The 24058-nt window shown below is 41.9% G+C and overlaps 2 protein-coding genes across 2 annotated transcripts in view; both read right to left on the bottom strand.

The window, feature by feature from the left end:
- Positions 1–20249, bottom strand: part of LOC117588744 (death-associated protein kinase related) — a 51293-nt gene extending 31044 nt beyond the window's left edge. Inside the window, exons 1-2 of the mRNA XM_034280221.1 lie at positions 20136–20249; positions 19010–19346 (exon numbers count right to left, since the gene is read on the bottom strand). Of these exons, the coding sequence (XP_034136112.1) occupies positions 19010–19143 (134 nt within the window). The 5' untranslated portion in view covers positions 19144–19346; positions 20136–20249. The remainder of the gene's footprint in view (positions 1–19009; positions 19347–20135) is intronic.
- Positions 20250–22338: 2089 nt separating this feature from the next.
- Positions 22339–23953, bottom strand: LOC117588745 (probable tubulin beta chain CG32396). The gene is made up of 2 exons (XM_034280222.1): positions 23791–23953; positions 22339–23725 (listed from the first exon to the last, which is right to left on the bottom strand). Exons 1-2 carry the CDS (start codon positions 23845–23847, stop codon positions 22385–22387), a joined length of 1398 nt encoding a protein of 465 aa, XP_034136113.1. The 5' UTR covers positions 23848–23953; the 3' UTR covers positions 22339–22384.
- Between the last annotated feature and the right edge of the window lie 105 nt (positions 23954–24058).

Below are 24058 nucleotides of genomic sequence, written 5' to 3'. Positions count from 1 at the left end.
CTTTGCTCTGCAAACTAAAACAAACAAATACAAAATCCATCAATATATTAGGAGGCAGTGCAAGCCAGCCGCCATGTATCTGTGTATCTGCGAGATACACATTACAAGACACACAGCTGACACGACGATAATTGATGGTTATTGGCTGTTGTAAGACTGCGACGAGTACCCCCAATCACCACTCGCCCCTCTGCATGCAAATCTCCTCTCGCTATCGCTCACTCGCTCTCGCTCTCGCTCTCCCTCTCTCTCTCTCTCGCTGTGAGTGAGTAATGGAGCGGAAATCTGGAAGTATTTGTGCAGATAGTGAAGCGCCCACGCTCTGAATTCTTGGCATACCCTGGAAAGTGCAGATACACTTGAGAGCAGTCAACTTACACTCCAGTTTAGTCTATTGCCTTAAAGGGTATGAACAGCCTCGCTAGACTTTGTTTTGTAATATTATTCAGTTTTTATTGTGACTAAGACGAGCGCGGCTCAGGCGCTGCAATAAAAATGAAATCTCCACGCTCATTTGCATAACAAATACAAATTTATTATTATGATTAAAATAATTATAGATCCACTCGTCAGATGCCCCACTCCCACTCCCCACTCGCTATACAAGAAACTCTCTTCCAATCACCTTCTAAAGAATACGAAAAATTATCTTTAAATTATCTATCGCTGATGGTTTTTTTTTTGTTGGTTGTGTTTAAACAAAGGTCACCGAGTAAAACTTGTTTTTTTGTTGTTGTTGTGCGCTGATTGATTCAGTCAGTCAGTCGTTCACTCGTTCACTCGTTCATTCTCGATTTCTTTCGAGTTTCCTGCTCTTATATAGACGTATCTTGTAATTATTTTTGTATTTTTGTATATATTGATGACTAATTAGTCACAATTAAAGCAACATTTCAATTGCAGTTGGAGAGCGGGTTGGGGCTGAAAGATGATGACAGATGATTAACCTCCTCATCATTGGCATCGAACGAATTGATCAACACTTAGCTGCGATTTGTTTTCAAAAAGATTGAAAGTGAAACAATAAACTTCTTCTAGGATGCGTTATTCTACAAATTATATACATTTGACATTTTACATGTAGATGTATGTACTTCCTGTTCACCTGTTGGGACACACTCAATCTGCACTCTCTGTCCGACGATTTCTCACTGAAATTTGGACAGCACTTCCCCCACATTCATTTGGCGATAGTTCAGACGATAGTTCAAGAGGCTATTGAACTGCGTGTGTGCGATAAGGGTTGGGGGTGAGGGTGGGGTGGGGATTTAGCTTTTGTTTTAAACTCTAAAAGAAATGATGTAGGTAAATGACCTAACGAGAAACTTTATGGAAATTTTATTTGAGGTTTGACAAAAGAGCGGGGGGGGCGCGTGTACGCGTAGACGACGGGAGCATAAACCTCAAAATTCTATGTCAATTAACGGTCTTTTGTTTACAAGAACCAGCCCAAGACAGAGACACAAAGACACCGAGCGAGAGAGAGAGAGAAAGAATAAATAAAATCAACTTTTCGTGTGGCAATAGTCTGAAAGTCAAAATCTAAGCAAAGCAACCAGAACGATGACTTTGGCATACCCTTACAGATAAATATTTATCTATGCAGATAAACGTTTTTCTTTCTTTTTGCACTGCCAATGAATTATTTCTTTTATTTCTATAACTATTATAGAGTAAACAGAGTATAAATCTAGTTAGTAAAATAATCATTGATTCGCTCGAAATTGATTGAAATCGGATTCCATTTCATCGTTTACTTTTCGCATACAAAATTCAATCAAAGTGTATGAAAAGCTTCGACTTCTGCTTCGCTTCTCTCTGTCTTTCTTTCTGGTTATTCTTATACAATTCTTGGATTTGTTGCTGTTGCTGTTGCTGGGTTGGTAATGGTAATTCCTGGCTGTAATTGCTGCTTTATGTGGCTCCTCTCCCCCATGGCAAAAGATAACGAAACGGACTGGGTACAGGGGGGAAGGGCGGTCAAAAAGCAGGTCACCAATGCCAGAGTGTGTGTTTGCTCTTGATAGGAGCCTCCTCCGTTCCTCTCGTTTACTCTGCCACTTTTTGTACTACCTTAATCCCAAAGTTCAACCCATAATCCACCTGTTTCGTCGGCGGAAAGATTCGCCGATTGATGTTGATTCGCTGTGCAAATGTTCCATAAGCAAAAGGCCCTACATTTATATTTACATATATTTTATATTATACATTTATTGCAATTATTTGTGGACCTAGACGTAGTAGGTTCAATGCCACAAGGAGGGCAGGAAAACCTTCACTCGGGGCTCTCACATGTCGCATGGCATGACAATGCAGCGTACGCGGGAGGGGATGTGTGGTATGTGGCAAGTATTATGTTTCCTTTCTGCGTACGTACGCATGCGTACGAGATATCAAAACTTTCTAAGATATAAGGGGAACGCCACCAGCTGGGGAGTAATGGAGCGGCAGAGGTAAGAGGGATCCGGTCCCATTTACTTTGCCACAATTTGTTGCTTTATGGCCACCATAGCACACAGACAGACAGACAGACAGACAGACAGACAGTGACATTGCCACACATTGCCGCAGCAGAAGCCGCAGCAGCAGCAGCAGTCTCTGTGATTTTGCTCTTGGTATGCGTTAATTTTAGCGACTAGACTTCAGAGCACAACTCCATTATGATCATCGTGTGTTGATGATGATGACTTCTAATGCTGTGCTTTTATGCCGCTGGGTTGTCGTCTTCGCCGTTGCCGGCTTCGGGTGAAAGTTAAAAGAAAAGCAAAAAGCAAAAAGCAAAAAGCGCAACAAGAAACAAAACAAAAAATATATAATAAAAATTTCTTCTTTGGCTTTGCACTTTTCCAAAGCCAAGCGACGATTACTTTCAGTTTGGCTGTTTGTTTTTTTTTTTTTTCTCAGCACACAGCACACAGCACACCTCATCAAAATGAATGTGACAGTTTTGGATGAGAGTGACGATGACGATGACGATGACGATGATCAAGCCTGTAGCCGGATGCAAAGGAGTTGCAAATGGAAATATTTATGCCAAGACAAATTGCACATAAAATACACATTTCAGTTGGTTGAAATATGAGCTTCAGAGTTTTTAAGGTGCCTTCCACTTGCCAAACCTTTTTTAAATCCCAGTGTTAATAGATTGACTGTTGGATTGATGTAAACATGTCGGTTCTATCCGCTGTCGAGGCGACATAAGAAACTCCCCACAAGAGACACATTTTATGCACTGTTCTATGTGGAGTAAATGCATTTGCCTGCCCACGTGTCGTACTTTTCTGTAAACTTGATTGCACAAAGATAACCATAATGTGAGCCCAATCCATTAGGGTTTAACCATTTCAACTATTTCCCCCTTTGCTGCAGGCTAGGGACCAGTGCAGAATGGCCGAAGCTTCAGATTGGCCTACTCGCAGATTAGTTTCATTTCAGATGTGATCTGGTTTGGTTTTTGTTTTGTTTTTGACTCTCGCTCGCTGTGTGCCGCCGCCGCCCACTTTGCTAGCCATCGAGTAACAAAACACAAAACAAAAACTACAAAAAAATGCTTGCAAAGGTCGTTTTCAAGACACACCACACCGTTCTCTGTGCGTCTCTCTCTCTCTCTGTCTCTCTCTTCCCCAACAAAGTAAACCTGAAACTGGCTCAAACAACAAAAAACGGCCACAAAATCATTTGTTTAGAGTATTTGCTGTGTTGGCATTTACATACACACACACACACATGCTTATGTATCTATGTATATGTTTTCCAAGAAGTTTTTTTTTGAAGTTGAAAATATTTTCATATTTTCGATTTGGACTTTTGAGACGTGCTACAAAAGTGAATAGCTAGAAATTCCATTCATAATTTATTCCTAATAATCCCAGAGCTGCCAGTTCTACGGAATCTACTGGGTCGAGCAGGAGGAGGTGCTACGCCAATTGATCTTCCACCAAATATGGCTTTAACATTTAAGCTTCTCTTTTCTTTTTTGCTGTAACATCTCCAAGAGCAATGGAAGTTCAACAAACTGTTGCTGGCAGGAAATTCATCAAAAAAAGAAACCCAAAAAGTACAGAAAAAACAAAAAAAGTGAACGAAAATCTTGACATTGAACTTTCGTGAGTATTTTAAGTTCGTCTTCTCCCCGCCCCTTACCAACACTGGCACTCACGCACAACTTTTGACAAATATCTCACGCGCTCGTTCCGTTCCGTTCCGTTCCATTCCGTTCCATTTTGTTCCATTCCCAGCCCATAAGCATTTTTGCAATTAGAGAAGAATTGAAGAAGCGACTTTGACTTTATTTGTATTATTTTGTATTTATTTGTTTTTTCCGCTGGTGTTGGGGTTCCGTTCTGCATGACTTGACAAGTCATTGGACGACTGATGTGGGAAAGAGCGAGAATCAATCAATGTTAAGGTTAATGAAATTACATTAAAGCTGATCGATCGATCGAAGCAAGCTAACTTAACAAATCATTATCATTATCATCGTTCAATGATCATCATTATCGAACGTCTTCTTTTCGCTACAATCCAATCAATTACCGTTGAATTTTCCATACAATTTGACAACAAATCGAATCGAGATATTGGCAGAAACGAACAACAACAACCACAGCAACGAAAAAGAGAAAGAATGGCAACCAAAGAGAGAGATTCATTTTGTTTGGTTATTTGGCTACCCTGGCATGAGTTTTGTGACGAGTTCTGAGATCTTTCTGTGGTGAAATCAACGTGTAAAAGCTACAAAGATACTTTCGAAGAAAGGGCAAGAAGTGCAATAAGTTCCTCCACCTTCAATAGGTAAGATAATTTACCGTTTTACCCCATTTTCCGTTTTGCTTTCCATGCAGCAATTTACTTATTTATTTTTGTACAAATCTTTCTGCTATTCATTAAACAAACTACACACAGATACAAATACAAACACACTAAGCCAGCTACAAACACAACTCTAGAAGACAAACTCATGTACTGTAAAAGTTCAAAGTGCTTTAAAGTGCTTTGACTTCCCCCAACCGACTGACTACACGCCAACTTGGTACTTTCCTTTCCCTTCTCTCTCTCTCTCTTTTAGAACTTGTTCATCATCTTTTTCTTGCTTCTCCTCTCCCTTACTCGAACTCTTGCTAAGCCAGCTGCTGCTGCTGCTGCTGCTGCTGCTGCTGCTGCTGGTTTGCAGGTTGTACGTACAGAATGAGGCACAAATTATGCAAGGCCCTTCAAAGTTGAAGTTTATAACCTGGAAATGTGTTTGCACAACAAAAAACTGGTCTTGCAGCCCCGCGCCGAAAGGGCTAGAGACAGAGACGGGAGACAGCGAGCAACTTTGATCGCTTGGAACATTATTTACTTCATCATCATCCTCTTAATTGGGAAATCTCCCACCGCGATCGTTGATCGTTCCGTTCCTCTGATGTCAATCGTCCAATGCCCGTCCAAGTGATCGAATCGGAGATCTCTAGAACGTTAGATTAAGGTTCTAATTTGGCATCGATAATTAATCGACATGGCTAATAAATCGATAATAAATCAATAAATTTACACACGATATTTGATTTGATATTCCAGCACTATTTCCGAAGAACTCTCTGGCTCTTCGGCATTCAGAATCCACCAGGGAAATCTAACAAATCTCAACTTACGAGCGCACGCTGGGACTTTGTTTTTATGGTCATCATTTTGGCTGTTGGCTCTCTCAGTCCCATTTCCAATTCCCATTCAACCGAATCACTTTCCAAAAAACTTACAATAATAATAACAATTATCGTTGAGCATCTTTTTACCTGCAAAACAAACAAAAAAGAAGAGAGAAGGGAATACGTTATTTTTTTTGTAGTCTTTAGAAGAGGCGGAAAAAGAACAATAATAATCAACTGAAAATGCTTCATCATGCGAGTACTTTTTGTTGTTTGTCTCCACAGCCACAGCAATACAAAAATATAAATATACATTTAAATTTATACAAAACAAGAAAGAAAAAAAGTTAAACAAAAATTCCATAAAAATGGGCAAAGGCCGGCCACCACTGAAGCTAAATGAAGTACAGAGAGAGAGAGAGAGAGAGCTGCGAGAGACGAGCTATAAATACAACAATTCTCTCCATGTGGTGGTTATTAATATAATATTTATTTCTGTTTGCACGTAAAGCTCCATAAAGTCAGCAGGAGCCTTCGATGCCCGTACTCAAACTCAAACTTGCAGCCACAAAATCGAAGAGTCCTTGCTCTCAAAACCGCACACACACGTTGTGCAATAAAAAGTTGAAGAGTTCAAGGCTGTCAATAAATCTCAATAATTAAAAACAAATTAACATTTGGCAGTCCCCTCCTCCTTGCTGCTCGCTGTTTCGCAGCCCGAGTGTTAATTACATTTTAAAGGCAGACAAACACACAAAAATAATACTTAAGCTCGGACAAAAGCCTACACACAATGCGCGGCAGAGAGAGAGAGACACCCTTCAAAGAGACACAGACGGACGCGGAAAGACCTTCAAGCTTCTTGGTGTTAAGGATAATAAATGCCATTTAATTAGTCAAACCCAAAGTCAACAGAGTACAGGAGACAGGTGCTTGAGTTAAGGTTAAGTGAATATTAGCAATACAAATACTTTTTTTAAGGGTTGTTTATTGGATTCAATTGATTTAATAGTTATTGGGTTCATAATGATCATGATCACATTTCAATTTGGACCGACTTGCCGAAGCTTTTTAGAGATTGTTTAACTTATTTTTTTATTTATTTATTATTTGATTTTATTTTATAATCATTTTTGCTAGTTTTAATTTTTGTTTGTATATTAATTAATTTATTTCTATTTCTATATTTTAAATTTTTAATTTATTTATTTACTTTATTTTTATTTATTTTATATTATTTATAATTTTTTATTTATTTTTCTTATTATTCGCATTTATTTCTTTATTTTCAATTAATTATTTATACACTTATTTTCCCTTTCCCTTTTTCCTGCTTTCAAACATTTCCTACATTTTTTTCCGGTTGTTCTATGCCAGCTGAGTGTAAGTTTCCCACAAGTGAACGGCCACACACGACTCCTTATGGTCTTTCAAGTCCATTCAACTTTCTGGGGCTGGCAATATTTTCTTGGTTGCTGTGTGGATGCCATAACAATTTGTGTTAAAGCCCCCCTAAATCTTTGAGGCATGAAAGTCATGTAAAGATTGAAAGGAAACGACAGAATATAAGGAAGACAATGCCATTTGTCAGATTTGTTTTTGCGAGAGTCATTTAGCCAGAGAGAGAGAGAGAGAGGGAGAGAGACATTGAAGTGGGGATCTTCATCTTCATCATCATTTTTGTTGATGCTTCTGCTAATTAGTCAAGTACTCGTTGTATTTTTTGGCAGCACTTTTTGAAGGCTACCCAAAAGCAACAACAAAGTAAAGAACAATGGACCGGGCCCAAGAGCGATGTTCAGCGGCAATCTGGCTATTTACCATCTGTTGCTTCCTCTTCGTTCTTGGTTGCCCCACACCATCAGCCCACAAGATGGTTCGGCTTGGGTGCATCTTCTTTGCAGCAGACTGACCGACCGACCGACCAGTTTTACTGCCAGTTCCATTCGTTGCATCTTTTGGTTGTTGCTGTTGCTGTTGCTGTTTTCAAGGCAAAACACCAACGACCTTGAAAGCATCTCTCAGACCTGGTCGAGTGCTCACTCTCCCTCTCTCCCTCCCTCTCTCTCTCTCTCTCTCTGACGATCGTTAAAGCCGCATTCCTTTGGCTTTGTCCATTTGATTTGATTTGATTTTTCCTGGCATTCCTTTGCCACTCTTTTCAGCGGGCGTGGCCTGATCGTTCCTTCACTCCACACTCTGCTCTTGGCCATGTTTGCTCTCTCTCTCTCTCTCTCTCTCATCTTTTTCTTCTATGTTTGTCGTGTTATTCCTTGACATGCCACAGCGTTTATAGTGCAGAACGAGTGCGAGAATGCGTCGTGTGTGTGTGATGCTGGGCTTGGTTGGCTCTTTTGGCTTTTCTACCATTTTATTTATTATAATAGTTTGTTTAATGCAATATTTTATTTATTTCTACACAGTTTACATATTCTTACAGCTTTTTCCCATGCCTGTTGGAGATCATTCAGATCTAACATTCCCTCAATTACAACAAATTGCAAAATAAACCCAAAAGCCATAACCCATTAATTGTCTTGGTTGCTGGTTGCATGGAGGGGATCATTGGGGGGAGGGGGTACGGCGCGTTTCTTGAATAACAATTAAAGCCTGGAAAACTGAGAGAGTTACGCAACACGAGTGCAAAAACAAAACTAAACTATAAAGTAAAAATGCATTTGATGCATTTAATGTGAAAAGAACACAACATGTGCCCAGCGTGGCATGAGTTTGGTGGGGTTCAAAGGTGAAGCGGAGTGTTTTGAATTAATGCTTTTGATTTGTTTTTAATCGAAACAGCAACAACATTTGAAGCCTCTGCTGGCACTCCCCCTCATTGTAGTGCGCAGCACACATGTGTGGCAATTCCTGCAAGGCAACAATTTGGCATATAAGCCCCCCCCCACCACCAGCCTAGCGAAAATCTAGCCACCAAAACCAAAAATAAACACCAAAATGGCAAAAAAACAAAAAAAAAACCGTTAAAAATTAACATTTCAAATTTGTCAAGCCCCCGGCATAAAAACAACAACAACAACAACAAAACAAAAAACCAAAAGCAAAACCGAAAACAGAAATTGTTTCCATTTATGTTGTTGCTTTGTTTGTTGTTGCGAGTGTGGAAATACAAGGCAAAAGGGGAGCAGCGGGTGAAATAATAGGAGAGCGAAGCGGTAGGTGGGAAGGGTAGGGTAGGGAGATATGCACGAATAGAGACAGGCAGGTCAACATGGGTTAAGCCCGTCAACAACATAAACACAAACAGCAGCAGCAGCCAACAGCAAGAGACGCAGCAGCAGCGAGAGAAGCATAAAGAGCAGCAGCAGCAAGAGCAACGGCAACTGCAAGAAGCGCAGCAGCAGCGAGAGCAGCAGAGAAGGAGAAGCAGAAAGAGCAGCAACAACAGCAACAACAGCAAGAGAATATTTTTGAGGGAAGTTCATTCGATTTACTATCAAGATCGGTCCGGTAAAGACTAAAACTCTAAACTCCAAAAGGCAGAGAAAAGAGAAAGAGAGAGTGAGTGTGTGGGTAAAAAAGGCACAGGGAAAGAGAGTCAATGAGTGGAAGAATTAGATAGAGAACAACACTTAGTTGTGGCAAATTTAATAAGAAGTTTAAATACCTCTCCCTAAAACGACAACAAAACAAACAAACATAAACCCATAAAATGCGTCTATCCGTGTCCACCCACTGCCCCCATCCACGGACTGGTTTGACCGTAAGCGAATGAGCGAACCAAAGCAAACCGACGAGGACGAAACACATCACGGTTACGCGGTTAACAATTTTCAAACGCTTTTTTGATACACTCTCCAAAAAGTTATAGTTAAAGGGTATCTTGATTTTAAAGCGGAGGAGGAGGGAAGACAGCAACAAATGCAAACAATAATTAATTATGTATATAATTGTTTAAAATACACATAAATAAATGGGAAACTGTTTGCTGCTGAAGTTAAGCCCATCAATATTCAAGTACATTCTGTAAGCTGCTGTAGAGTATCCTCAGTTTCATGTTTCCTGCTTCTTTTTTTCGGTTTTTGTTTTTGTTGGGCAGTTGTTGGGTTTTGGGGATTTTTCATTGCATTTTTCGGCAATTGTTCATGCAAATCACGTAAAATGTTTTCCACTGCTTGGGCAAAATGTTGCGCATACATTGTACATCGATCGCATGTCTGTACGTTGTGTGTAGCTGCTTGTCCGTCGCTTGATGGTGGCTTCCTTCGTCTCTTTGTCCAACAAAAAAGATGTCCGTCTGCGGTCGGTCCCTGTGCTTGTTGCTTCGGCAATTAGACAATTTCATTTGTAGCTGCCTGCCGATGTTGTCGTGGTTGCTGCTGCTGATGCAACGGTAAATTGAGGTGGTATTTGTGGGTACATTTTGTCGCCAGTTTGCACCGTTAGCATTTTCGGTAACGTCATTATTACGAAGTGGGGAAGTGGTAAAGCAGCAAACGAATTGAAGAGAAGTTCTGACCCTACTGCACAATGGGCAGAAATATATTTTTAGTGAAAATAAGCCAAAAGGCTGAAGTTCAAAAGGCATAGATTAAATTCTTAATTTATTTGTTAAAGCTTTGAAATTGTCAATGTAAATCATTTGATTTATGCAACAGAAAAATGAGTAACAGCTCTGCCCCAATGTGCGCTCGCTCCTATTCCATTCTCTTGGAAAAATACGATACGATTACGTGGCCTACACTTGAAAAATTCAATGGAAATCAAATTGGAGGGGACCCTCACACTTCACATTTTATTCTGCCTTATCTAGAGGGTTTCTTGGTGGATTTATAATTACATGGCAATCGATTAATCATTGGATTTAAGACAAAAACCAGAGCTGCCATGTAAAAAGGCCACACAAAATGTGCCACAAATTGTATTTTATTGTCAACGCAACGAAAAGGTTTATCATCGCCACCGAGCGATAAGCGGGAGAGCTCTCTAATTGCCCTGACCATCGATTAGATATCGATGAGGGAACAGTTCTCTCTCTCTCTCTCTCTCTCTTTTGCTCAAACACACACACACACATGCAAACATGCAGTCCTTGGTATCGTGTAAAACTGGAATTATTGAATCATTTTGAATGTCAAAGTGCAAAAAATGTTATTTTCAACTTGACCATAAACCTTTTTCTTTTATTTGTTTTTTTTTTTTTAAGCTGGCTCTCTACTTTCCATTGCCATTTCAAATTCTATTTCTATTTCTTATTTTCTTGCTTTCTCGCTCTTGTTGTTGTTGCTGTTGCTGTTGCTTTTTATTTTCAAGGGCTCTTGTCGGGGTCTGTGTCTGGCTTTGATGATGACTGTGGCTCAATGCCAAAAGCGTTTGTTTGTTTCTAAGCGGCGCTTTTTTTGTTTCATTTTCATTTTTTGGCATTGCATCTTGCGGGGCACTTTTCATGTTCATTTCAAAGCATTGAAAGTTGGGTTATTTTTAACATCCACTATAACTTCGCAGAGTTAAAGATCTAATAGATTTTTATATTCATTTAAATCTTATTCGTGTTTGGTTTTTTACCATTTGATGCATAGTTATGTACAGTCGAAATGTCAACATTGTTAGTCATTATTATTGTGCATTCTCCATTGCATTTGTTTCTAATGAATTCAACGGAAGTGTTTACGACAAGCGGATACTACCAATTCCTATTCGATATTTCTGTCGTGTTTCATTTAATTTCGTTTCGTTTGAGCGTAAATTCGTCACCGATGCAACTTTGAGTTTGTTTTTGTTTAAGCTGCACCTTTGTGCGGCTGCCAATTTTGGTAGTTCTATCTCACTTCTCACTCTCTACCGAGTTCTTCTCTTTCTAGTTGTGCGTTTGTGTGTGTGTGTGTGTGCGGCTCATTAGTTTCCAGTGTCACTGCTGATTGATCGATTAATCGCTTGATTAGTTCTGTGCTGTTTCTTCCTTCGTTCCAATGTCAATTTGAAAATTTCATTATCATTATCGCCCCCCGACCCTCTTTTCAGCTGATAAGCAGCCATCCAGCCATCCATCCGTGCATACAAACATATTTACATAGAGATACAGCTGGAGATGGAGCTTGGTAGAGCCTTTAAGTCTCGTACTGAGGGTTGGCTGTCTGTGGTGCAAAGTCCCCCCCACATGGAAATTTTTGTTTTCTCATGCGAAACACAACTTTGTTGAAAGCGATTGAATAACAGAGAGCAAACACCACACACCACACAAATTTGTTGCATCATCTGGCGGCAAGTCAACGAACTGAACTAGTTCCCCAGGGAACCGAATGGGCCTCGGACAGCGCGCTGTCATAAATGCAACGAAAATGTTCCACAATTTGGAAGAGATTTTAAAACTAGAACTTCACCCATTAGTTGTCAAGTTAGTGTTACATTTTCATTTACCGCCGTCGAGTAAAGGCTTTACTTTGTAACCCTGACGAAGGAAATGCGTCATCGAGTGCCAGGAGTGATATTAGAAATGTCATTCCACTGTAAAATGTCAACTAAGAGGCACAACCAGCGACAAATAGAGAGCGAAGTGTGTGCAGTGCTTCAGATATTATCATTCATTATTCACGAAAGCAACAACAAAAACAAAAACCAACACAAAACACGTCGCATTGCTCGGATGGAGTCGCAATTTTGATTATCTTATCGCACGTTTATGCAGCAGACAGACAAAGAGCCAACACGGAGGAAACCCCCCTTTTTGCCATCATATTTGTGAGCCCTAGAGATTAAATTCCATTCCACAGGGTCGAAAAGAAAAGACAGAAGCAAATATGAAGCATGATGCACAAAAAGCATACAAAAAACGTGCTCTGAAGAACACTGTTTCATTTCCACAGTTTCATTGGAAGTTGGTTCAAATCCACTTTGTTCTGTCCATTCCGTTCAAGTTTGTGGGAGAGAGAGAGATGTGTGGGGTGGAAGCTCCCTCTTTCTCTCACCCACTGGCACATTACCCCACACGCTTCAAGGTCAGTGCACATTGATTTGAAAATCTAATTCAGAGCCAGACTCTGCTCCGCTCGAGTTACGAAAGGAGCAGAGCATGTGGCGGCCACAACGACCTTGACTGGTGCCAGTCAAGTCAACTTCCAAACAAAAATATTCAAATAAAAAAGCGCCATAAAAACAAGAATGCTGAAAAAAATGAGCAAAAATATTAAAACAGAAAAAGGTTAAAAGGCCAAAAGCGAGCAGAGCCACGTCAAGCGGAAATGGAGATAAAAATTGAAATGCCAGAGACAAGGCGCAACAGAAAATTACTCAATTATAAACCCAGGCAAGCAGCAAACTCAAAATTGAAACTGAAACCGAGTCGAAAACGCAATCAATGGAAAAATGCCTGAAAGCGCGGCAAAGTCGTCCTTGACATTTGTATTGCGCGGCGTTGGGCGGGTAGGTGGTAGTTAAATGGCTGTCAGAACTCAAGGAATATCCACGGGCAGATAATCCAAGTGCTGACCATGTGGAACGCTGCCAGACAAACCGGCTAAAAGCGGGAACAAGCAGTTTCAACTATTCCTGGAAAAGCGCAAATGTCAGACGGATTATTCTTTTGATTTTCGTCTCCACAGGAGAATGAAGCTGTCACCGAAACTTAGTCACATTGTCAATGACCCTGTCCGCCAGCTTCAGCGACTATTGACAGCCAAAAAACTCATTAAAATGCAGCCACAACAAAGGGGAAGCCACCACCAATATGCCTTGTGGGGGATGCACTTTTACGAGAGCAATCAAAGCTCAATGAAGGAGACGACACACGAGCAAGATGCCAGCCATAAACAAAAGCGATCCAAAACAAATATTTATTCGGTAGCAAGAGAGAAGGGGAAGGGTAGGCGATTGGTTTTTGAGGGTAGTCGGGAGGGAATAGTTTGGGGGGGGGTTGCCCAGGCATCACGAAAGGTCAATTAATGGTTGGCTACTCGGGCGAGACAGGGGTTAAACCACCCTTACCCAGCCCCACTCGCCACATGGCTCATTTATTTGCTATTGTAGTTGTAGTTACAATATTTATCAGAAAGTACAACCCATAAAGTACATATGGGTATTTTTTTGTAAATATATCCAATATGTATCCGTTCGTTGATGGGAAATTGTATACCAGCGAACGGCAATTCCAGGATATAGGCAAAAGGAAATACAATTTCAAGAGATCGTTCTTTCCCCATGGTAACTTCACTGTCGCTACTCGGCCCGACGCCCGACAACACTTGCCTTTGAGTTTTTATTATCGTTTTCTTGTATTTTCTCTTTTCATCACTGTTTTTTTTCCCCCCATTGTCTTCAGCTTGTGTGTGTGTGCGTTGTTGTCAACGCAGTAATTATCTAAAGCAAACATTATTATTTTCTGTTGGGGTTGACAAGGGGGTAGCTGTTGCTGCTGGCTACGTGTGATATGTGCTGGAAGTTCCAACTGATTTCAGTTGCAGAGGCAAAATTCTTTACAAATTAAAAATAAAATTTAATTTTAAATATATGGTGATAAACAAAGGAAAATACATGTTCTCCCATTAAAATTCCATGTCCCTCAATCATTTCCATTTTGGAAAAAAGGAAAAGGAAAGGAAACTTGAAGAATTCCCATTTGGCATTTCTAAATATGTTTTCTACTGCGGCCAAGGTTACATTCTCCCGGCCCCCAGTGGCAGCCATTAATCCTCTGCTGCTCCCCACCACCACCACTGGAGGAGGAGTAGCAGCAATCGGCGCGCATATTGAAAAACTCAATTAAAATGAACCCATCATCGACAGTCCGCCCCCCCCGACCCACCAGACCGGATCCCATAAAAGAGATAATCAAGAGAGTATCAATACGCGCAATAAATTACGATGGCGTGGGCGACTCCACCGACTCCCGAAACCGCACCCGTGTGTGTGTGTGTGTGTGTGTGTGTGGCATGTGTGGGGTCCGGTTAATTAGCCAAAATGGCCATTTGAAAAATTAATTTTGCAAATATACAAAAAACAAAGGAAAAGCAAAAGGGGTCGATGGAATGTTTTCATACACTTTAGATCGTTGGCTTATGGTCAAACGACTTTCCACATTTTCATAGAAAGATTGATTTAGAGAGAGCCTGCGCTCAGTTTTGCGTTACAGGTAGGAGCTCTCTCGCTCTCCGCTGAAACTGTCGACTTCTACGCCAGGCATAAGCATAACGGTGCAAAGGCACACAAAAAAAGGGAACAAAAGTGAGAATTTCAAATTGGATGAAATGTAGCAGGGGCCTTAAATGTGGCTCAATGTTTGCTGTTTTTTCGACTCTTGCGAAAATAAAGAATATCATTAAAAAACAACACACACACGTGAATATCTTTGTATGCTGGAAACATAAACAAAATTGCAACCGAGAGACGATCGCATGCTGAAGTCGTTGGGGGCGTGTGCCTTAGAGCAAACAAATAAAACTTAAAAAAAAATAAGGGGTATTATTCTTTGCTGCAGATAAACAAATCCCTTAACATCTATGGAGTGGAGTTTGGAGCCTGCCATAAAATGATTGAGATTGAGTGCCCAAAAGAGGAATGAAGGCAGGGGTAGGGGGGTGAAATGAAATCGTTTCTTGCAACTTTAATAAACATTTCTTTTCAACCAAAAATGTGCTTAAATTTCTGTAAGCAGATTTAAAATAAAACTGCAATATCTCTCTTCGCATCTGCCCCCCCCCCCCCCCCCCCCCTTGCCTATTGTTTTCATTACTCTTATCTGTCACACACTTTCTCCCTTACCCCCTTATGTCTGTGACACTGTCCACAGATGGTGGCAAAATCGATTTCGCCTGTAAAAACAAAAGAAAATCTGGAATCTCGAATCTTGTTGACTCTGTCCGTATGGAGGGTCCTCCATCAATCTACACAGGAGATGGAAATAAGGAGAAGGGCGTAAGTAGGGGTGCTTCGACCCTCGACAAAATCCAAGATTACTAACTCCCACTCCATCTCAACCATCAGTTCACACTGACTGCCAACAAAATTGCTCTTGTCCTACGAGAGGGGGTTGCTGGCAAGAACCGGGGGAACCCAGGGGCTGAAGCTCGCCCACGCACAAAACAGTTACATATTTTGTTGGCCCAGTTGCAGCCCACGCAGCACACACACAAACAGAGAGCAAGAGAAACAAAAGTCATCTGTCAGCTGTGGGCGTGTTGGGTGTGGAAGTTGCTCCTGGCAAAGCTCCTGTTTTTCTCTTCTTAATGCTGCCCACGCGTATTTTTGGGGGTTGATTTTTGTTCTGTGACGTCAGTCACGTTACACAATGGCGCACACATTGAGTGAGGATGGAGATATTTGTGACCATCTCTAACCTGCGCCAATAATCCTCCTGTACGCCCCAGCAGAAAATATAACTTTTATTCATGCTACACTTTTTTTTTGCTTTTTTTTTTTGTGGTGTGTGCAATTGTATAAAATTTCCATTATGCAAGCGGCTGCCCACCAAATGCGTCCTAATTTCCAATTGAAAGGCCAACAGCCGTAGCCGTAGACGTACCGAAAAATAAGCAAAAAAAAAAACAGCTCCAAAACTGGACAATGTGCCAATAGTGTGGAAGTCAAGTGGGCTTTGTGGCAGCCACACAGAAAAAAAGGAAAAAAAAAAAACAGACGGCAGTACACCACACACAGACAACGCAGCAACAAAAATCTGCAACTCCAGCCAGTGGTTTGGTGTCTCCACAACTTCATTTGTCTCGCTGTCAATTTGTATTACTTTTTTTTATACTTTTTGTACCAAATAAATTGGGCCATAATCAAACAGCAACAACAACGGCAGACACCAACATATTTTTTGTATTTTCTTTATTTCCGATAGATACATCCATCCATCCATCGAATCCCCCATCCAAGTCCAATTATTCACAGCTCAAATACATATTTATTTTTCATTTTATTTGATTTCTTGGATTGTGCGTCGTTATTGGCCAACATTTTGGCATTTCAGCGTGGCCTGAACCGCAGCAGCAGCGTCGTCTGCCTCTGCCTCAGCCTCAGCCTCAGCCAATGATTCCAGCAAAGTTTTGCCTGCTCATAGGGATCTAGGTTTATGATGATTAAGCCGTGCTCTTATTTATTGTACAATTTCAGCAAACGTGGCCAAATAAAATACAAAAGCATTTACGGGAATTTCTTCTGACTTCCACTGGATATCACACTCTCGTTCTTCCCTGCCACCAGACCGTCTTATCTTTGCCAAAAGAAAATTAAATGATAAAAAATGACAGCAACAAAGACAGTAAAATGCTCCTTTCTTTTGTTGGCCAAGAACGCATTCGAGTCATCATTTAGTTGATGGAAACGATCAAAAATTATGCGACCTAAAAAAAAGAGAACAGAGTACGCACATGTACACACATTTGTATGTGTATGTGTGCATGTGCTGGCGTAAGAAGAGACAAAATGTGGTAGAAGAGCAAGAAGAGCAACAAGTAGCTTCCAACCAAACGCGGAACCAGAAGAAGTATGCGCAGAAAACGAAGCAAAAATGGGGAGAAATTACGACAACAAAAAAAGACAAAAAAAAAAACAACAAATTATTTGTATTGTTCGTTTACCCAAGTCAGTTGGCTCGGTTCTCCCGGTTCGCCTCTACCGTGCGCTCTCTTTTTCGTTTCAGCTTCGATAGCTTATCAGTGGGCTTTGGGCAATCGGAAAAAATTGGAAAGAAAAGTATGATAGATAGGGTCAGCCGAATCTACCCACAAACCCCCCATACAGTGGGGCTACCAAGCAACGACCTTCGAGAGGGGTGTGGAGAAACAAATACAGAATTGCAGAGACGAGTCCGAAGTTGAGACAAGGTGAGAAGAGCTGAAGCTGAAGTACGAGCAGAGAGAAATAAGAACTAATGGGAGGGGAGCACAGAAGCACGTTGAAAACGTAATGCAAAATAAGTGATCATGAAAAGCAGAAGAACGGGGCAGAGGAAGGGTGTAGCTACGAGTGCAGAAGCTTCTGATACCCATTAGAAATCGGTTCAGACTTGAATACACATACAGACATACATATACAGTTTTACATATGTTTATATTTATGCATTTATGTATTTTTCTTTGGAAATGCTTCCTTTAATCCATACCATTTTGTGATTTGATATAAAAACGGGTAGAAAATGCAAATTTAGCAAAAAGCAAAAAGGGCAGCCAAAGAGAGGGAGGACAAGAGGCAGGGTTTGTATGCAATGCAAAAGCTAAACGACAGAGAAAGGGAGATAGAAGCACACAATCTGAGGGTCAGTGGGAATGCAATACAAGAAATGAAGCAGCAGTCTGCGAAAGAGCGAGAGAGCGAGATAGGGTCAGCTCGGCCACGGCAAAACAGTAACAGCTGCTCTCTGATGTGAGGGCGAGAGCAGCGTGAGAGCAAGAGGGAGAGAGAGCAGCAGCAGCAGCAGCAGCAGCAGCAAGGCAAGCAGAGTGAGCCAGGCCGAATGCAGCAGATGCAGGAACACAGACAGCGGGCAAAATACCACAAGGGCAGGCAAAGATGCAAAGCACAGTGGAACAAGAACTAAACAGAAGAGACCAAAAATTCCTTCACAAATCTTTGAAAGTTCTTCAATCTTTTGTTAGTATTTATCATAAATAAATAGTTAAGATTGCAAAAAAATGTAAAAAACAATCTGTGGAGAGCTACAGAGATTCTAGAGAAATATTTAATCACTTTTTTCTTTATTTATTTATCTTTCAGCTTTATCTGACGTGCTTCTTCACTAAGCTGGGAACCCAGGTTTATCTCAGAAAATAGTTTAGATTGAGGTAACTAGAAATGCAATAGAGATTATTCCAAAATTTTCCGCACAGAGAAATAATTCCCCGAACGCGTAGAAGTTTTTTTTTTTTGTAAGAGGTTTAAAAGTACTTTTGGGATTTCTGTGGCAGTTGAAGCCTTTTGGGTTCAAGCCCTGGAAGTCACTCTCGAGGCACACTGTGCCGTTATCCACACACACACAACTCTCTTTCGGTCTCTGTTTGACAGCCTTGCATGTGCGCTTTGCCTGATCGTGTATGAGAGCTTCTACAGCTCACACACACACAAACACAGAGCGCCGAAGACTTGAGCAAGAGGAAGAAGCAAAACGAAATAAACAAGTTTTGAGACGCAGAAGTTTTCAGTTTTCAGAAAAAAGAGAAGAAAAACAACAACAACAAAAACTGACTCCCGACTCCGGTCTCAGTCTCAGACTTTCTTCAACATTTTGAGCTTTGTTTCTGTTTTCGCTTTTGTAGTATTTGGTATGTTTTTGTATGTTTTGGAGAGCAGCTGCTTGAGAAAACGTGAAACTTGTTTTGTGCCAAAAAAAAAAAAGAAACAGGAGAGACAAGGAGTGCGAGATGGGGGGAAGTGGATAGAAGATATCCCTCTTGTGGAGGGGACACTAGTCTGGGAAGGATACCACTCACCTGGCAAACGGCGTCTGTTCCACCTCGTAGATCTCGTTGATGTCACGACACGACACGAGCAATCCTTTCAAGCGTTCGGCATCCACATCCAAAAGGCCATCGCCTATGGGAAAGATTCCCTTTTCGGTGAACATGATCTGTGGATCTGATCTGTGTGTGCGGGATATTTTTGTATGGGGGAAGATCAGATCTTCTCTCGTATTTCGTTTTTGGTTTCTTTTTTAGGACTCTGTTTTTTTTATTATTTCTGTTTTATGTTTGACTAATTTCTTGATGTTGGTGGGTTGGCCGGAGGGGGATGACGAGACGGGGAGCCGCACGTTTTGTATTATTTAAACTGTTTTTTTAGCACAAGAACAAAAAGGAAAGAAAACAGTGAGAAGCGGAAGATGAGAACACGGTAAACACACGGCAAATTGAAAAACGTTGAGGGCGCGCGCTCTGCTCTCACTCTCTCGCACACACATACACAACTCTAAAGTGTGGTCACACTACAGAAATTCCAGTGCAACTGCAACACACACACACACATAGGCACACAAGCGCATACATATATAGCCAGGCACAGCAGCCAAAAAAAAATTCCCGCGGCTCTACTCTACTCTACTCCACTCCACTCCACTCTCTCTCACTCAACGTGTGTGCGGTTGTGTGTGTATGCATGGGTATATTGTACCGTTCTGCAGGCACCAACTTCTTTTCTTCTCCTTTATTTTGTATTTTCATATATTTCGATTAGCGCCAAAACAAAAACACGACAATTGCTAGGACGCAAATGCTGCAAAGCAAAGGTTAATATCTTAAACTTTGTGGTACGCACGGCACACACTGTTCGTGGTGGTGGTGTTGGTGGTGGTTTGGGTTGCTTTGGTTGTATGGTTAGGTAGGTACAAAAAAAACTCGCAGCGCGCACGAACCGTAAACGGAAAAATGTTGTATGCGTCCGACCCCAGCGTCCGACTCGTTCGAAATTAAAGGGAATTGTTAACCGTTGCTTTTATCCCGCCGCTCTCAATATTGCTCTAGGATTCTATTTGACTCTCTTATTTATTAACATTTTGAATATTGGTTTCATCAATCGCGCACAGTTTCAATCAAAAAAACACCAACAGCAAAAACGACGAACCGTGCAGAATGTTGATGTTGTATTTTTGTGGGAAGTATCAACGGAAATTTCTGAATTCAGAAAAAAATTCGACTAGGTGGTGGTGTTTACGAGTCCGCGGCAAAAAAATGTGTGAGACCATATGACCGCGGAATCATCAATAAATTATACCGCCAGACCCTTGAAAGTATATCAATATATACCTACTCATTCAAAAAATATACCGTAAATATACCGTAGCCTTAACTCATATTCCTCGATTTTGATGTTCTATTTGATTTTCCCAGCTTTCAAAGACTTTTAACACTGAAACAATTATTTAATTCGATTGAAGAATCAATTTGGCCTATTATAAATACTCTTTTCATTGGATTGTATACCCTTATGACTTTATATTTATAAATTTGTATTTGAATTTTTCATTCAAATCACCCCTTCTGGAAGCAAGGGAGCTATTTCCTAAGCCATTATTTTGCTAAGGATCACCGGATAATGATGAATGATGAAAAAAACATCATTATCGTCTAACTAATCACCGATTTCTTTGATTTGATTAATATCCAAAGAGATGATTAGGTCAGCAAGAGAGAGGATTGGTCTGCAGTTCCTCTCTTTCTCTCCTCATTTTTGCGTCTCAAATATGAGCACAGAAATCCCACAGAAATATACCAAAACAAAACAAAAATTTGAAATCACGTTCTAACTACCTTTATCCGGAATATATTCAAAAAATTATGCTAGAGTTAAAGTCTTTGTGCTATATATATTTTCCCAAGGGCAGCATAAAACGTAGTTATTTACGATAAATGTCTCCTTGTCCCATGTTTTCTACTTTCTGCTCAAAATTTAAATTGTATAGTGACTTAAGTGCTGGTAAGCGGCAATTTTAAGCCGTGCTTGGGCACACCATCGATGGTAGACAGCCTTTTTTCCCTCATCGATACTATCGTTGGCGCCAAATGTGCCGCAATTCAAAATATGAAGTGTCATATTTTTGTTGTGTGGGGGGGGGGGGGTTTCTAGATCCATGGAATGCAGTTAGGCGGAGCCTGGTCAACTCATTTTTGGCTATGCCAAGTGGCCACGGGCGGGTGGCAGGGAGCTGTTAGCAGCCCACAAATAGTTGTCGTCTCTCCTTGCTGTTCTATTGAATTCTTAATTTATATTTATGATTTCAGGCCGTGCTCTCTCTTTCTCTATCCCTCTTGCTGGGTTGGTGCGTGTGTAGGTGTGCGTTGCCACCCAGCATAACGGTTGTATGCGTGCATGTGTGTGTGTGTGTGCTCCACTTGCAGACCGCCGCTGCACATTTTTCATGAGCATTTTGTCCGCCTTTGGGGCCGGGATGGGCGCCGCCGCCGTCGCTTCTCTGCATTGGGACGTGTGTGTGTGTGTGGATTTAATATATTTTTGTCACCACGACGGCATCTCAGGAATGCCGAGCACCAGAAATAAACCAAGTGCAAAAACCTTTAGCATCAATCTATTAATAATGCTGCATAGAATGCTGCTTGCTGCACATCTCCCGCCTTTCTCTCTCTTCGCTGGCTCTAGCCACAGGCACACGCACGCACGCAAATTCTACCGTATAGTGTAGGAGCGCTCTTTTTTTGTTGCTGTTGTTGGTTGGTAGAGCAATACCAAAACTCCCTCTTGGCGGCATTTCAAGTTTGGCAGATCCGGCTTTTGACCTACGCAAAATGTTTGTCCAAACTGAAAATAGATCGGCAGAGAGATTCCGAAAGATTTTGGCAACTAATTGCATATTTGAATACCGAACCTAAAACTCTGGGAATGATCAGGATTGCATCTATTGTATGTGTGTGTGTGCATGCAATGTGACCATGCGAGTGCCTAACATAAATACGAAGATATAATCACGGCTTCATCTACCGTAGGGAGAGCAGTGTAAGAAAGATCACGGGAAATATGCAAAGTACACTTGTCCATGTATAGAAATAGCCCAAGATGGCGTGGGAGGTGTTTTACCTATAACGGAGTTTCTGTTGTCTTTGTTGTTTTCTGAGCAGAACCGTAAAGTAAGATCGCGTTGCGGTAATACTTCGACAATTACTCAGATGCACACACACACACACATACAGTTGCACTTAGCAGTGATCGAAAACGGCTAAAATAATAAGTAAAGGGATATGAGAAAATGCTAGGACAATTATCTATAATTAATTATTACATAATTATGACATAGTTATTGCATTTGAAATTTGTTCTTTTCGAAAGGGAGTAGGCTGAGGGTGTAGTTGGGTTCCGCATTATTCGCCACAGTGGGGACACTTAGTACCGCCGGCAGCAGCACCAGAGGGTCGTGCACTGCCATCATGACTGCCATTTCCGTTGCCACCGCCACCGCCACCGCCACCGTCACCATCCATTTCCGCACTGCTGCGATAATCATCGATAATGGCCTGCAGCTCCTGCTGGGCATCGATGAACTCCTGCTCCTCCATGCCCTCGCCCGTGTACCAGTGGAGATGGGCCTTGCGGCGCAACATCACCGACGACCCGTCCAGCAAACGCTGAAAGAGCGTCTGTATGGCCGTTGTGTTGCCAATAAACGTGGCAGACATCTTGAGGCCACGCGGCGGTATGTCACAGATCGCCGTCTTAATATTGTTCGGTATCCAGTCGACAAAGTTATTCAGATTCTTGTTCCGCACACCCGTCATCATTTGGTCGACTTCGCGGGGCGACATCCGTCCACGGAAGATGCCGGCGGCTGTCAACAGCTTGCCCTGACGCAAGTCGATGGCGCACAGCAGATTATTGCTGGAGAAGATCTGCTGGACCAGCTCCGAGACGGTGCCCTTGCTAAACTGTTGCTGCGTGCAGGTAACCAGCGGCGCGAAGCCCGGTATCAGGAAATGTAAACGCGGAAATGGCACCATATTCACGTAGATCTTCCTCAGACCAGCATTCAGCTGGCCGGGAAAGCGCAGGCATGTGGTAATGCCCGACATGGTGAGGGCCACAATGTGATTGATGTGCTCATAGCCGCACATTTTGATTTTCAAATTACGATTGCAAATATGAAATAGCGCCTCGTTGTCCAGGCAGAATGTCAAATGGGAGTTATTGACCAGGGCCGGTGTGCTGAGCAGCGCATTGTATGGCTCCACCACCACCTGGGACATGTTCGGTGAGGGTATGGTCACATAGTTGCATAGCAAATTGTCTGAATACTGCTCGACGAGCGACTCCATGATTAGCGAGGTGAGACCGGAGCCGGTGCCGCCGCCAATTGAGTGCAGCAGCTGAAAGCCTTGCAGCGAGTCCACAGCCTCCACCTCTCGTCGCGTATTTTCCAACACTTGCTGTAGGATTTCTGCGCCATCTGTGTGATAGCCGCGTGCAAAATTATTGCCCGCACTCTCCGTTCCAGCAACAAAGTTCTCCGGCCTGTACAGCTGGCTGCTGGTGTGCAGCCGCTGTATGGTGCTCGCCTCCGTGTCAATGACAATGCTGCGCACATAGAAGCGTCTGCTCACCGTCGCATTGAAGAAGACATTCAAGCGCTCCAGCTGCAGCGGGCTGGTGCCGACGAAACGTCCCGAATTGTAGTCCACACCATGCTCATGGGAAATAACGTGCCAGAACTGAACCACAAAGGGATAGCAGGGGACATCAGACATGGGGGAGACTAACTTCCGACTGTACTCACCGCATCGCCAATGGCATTGCCGGCGCCGCCAATCTGCAGCGTAACAATCTCCCTCATACCGCAACACACCACTAGCTTGAAATTTTGAATTTGGTTTGAAAGAAAAGAAAAATAGGAAACAAACTACTGCCGCATGTGTCCTGTGCTGTGCCTAAAGTTAGTTTCGTCTGCTGATTTGACACATTTCCCAAGGCAAACTATACACAAAAGTTCTCTTCATTAATGATCCTCCCCACAGCGGACCATGTCACCTTGTTAGCCTATTCAC

The sequence above is a fragment of the Drosophila guanche genome, unplaced genomic scaffold, assembly GCF_900245975.1.
Source record: "Drosophila guanche unplaced genomic scaffold, DGUA_6, whole genome shotgun sequence".
In the NCBI taxonomy this organism is placed as follows: Eukaryota; Metazoa; Arthropoda; class Insecta; order Diptera; family Drosophilidae; genus Drosophila; species Drosophila guanche.
This window is presented reverse-complemented; position numbering and strand designations above follow the sequence as displayed.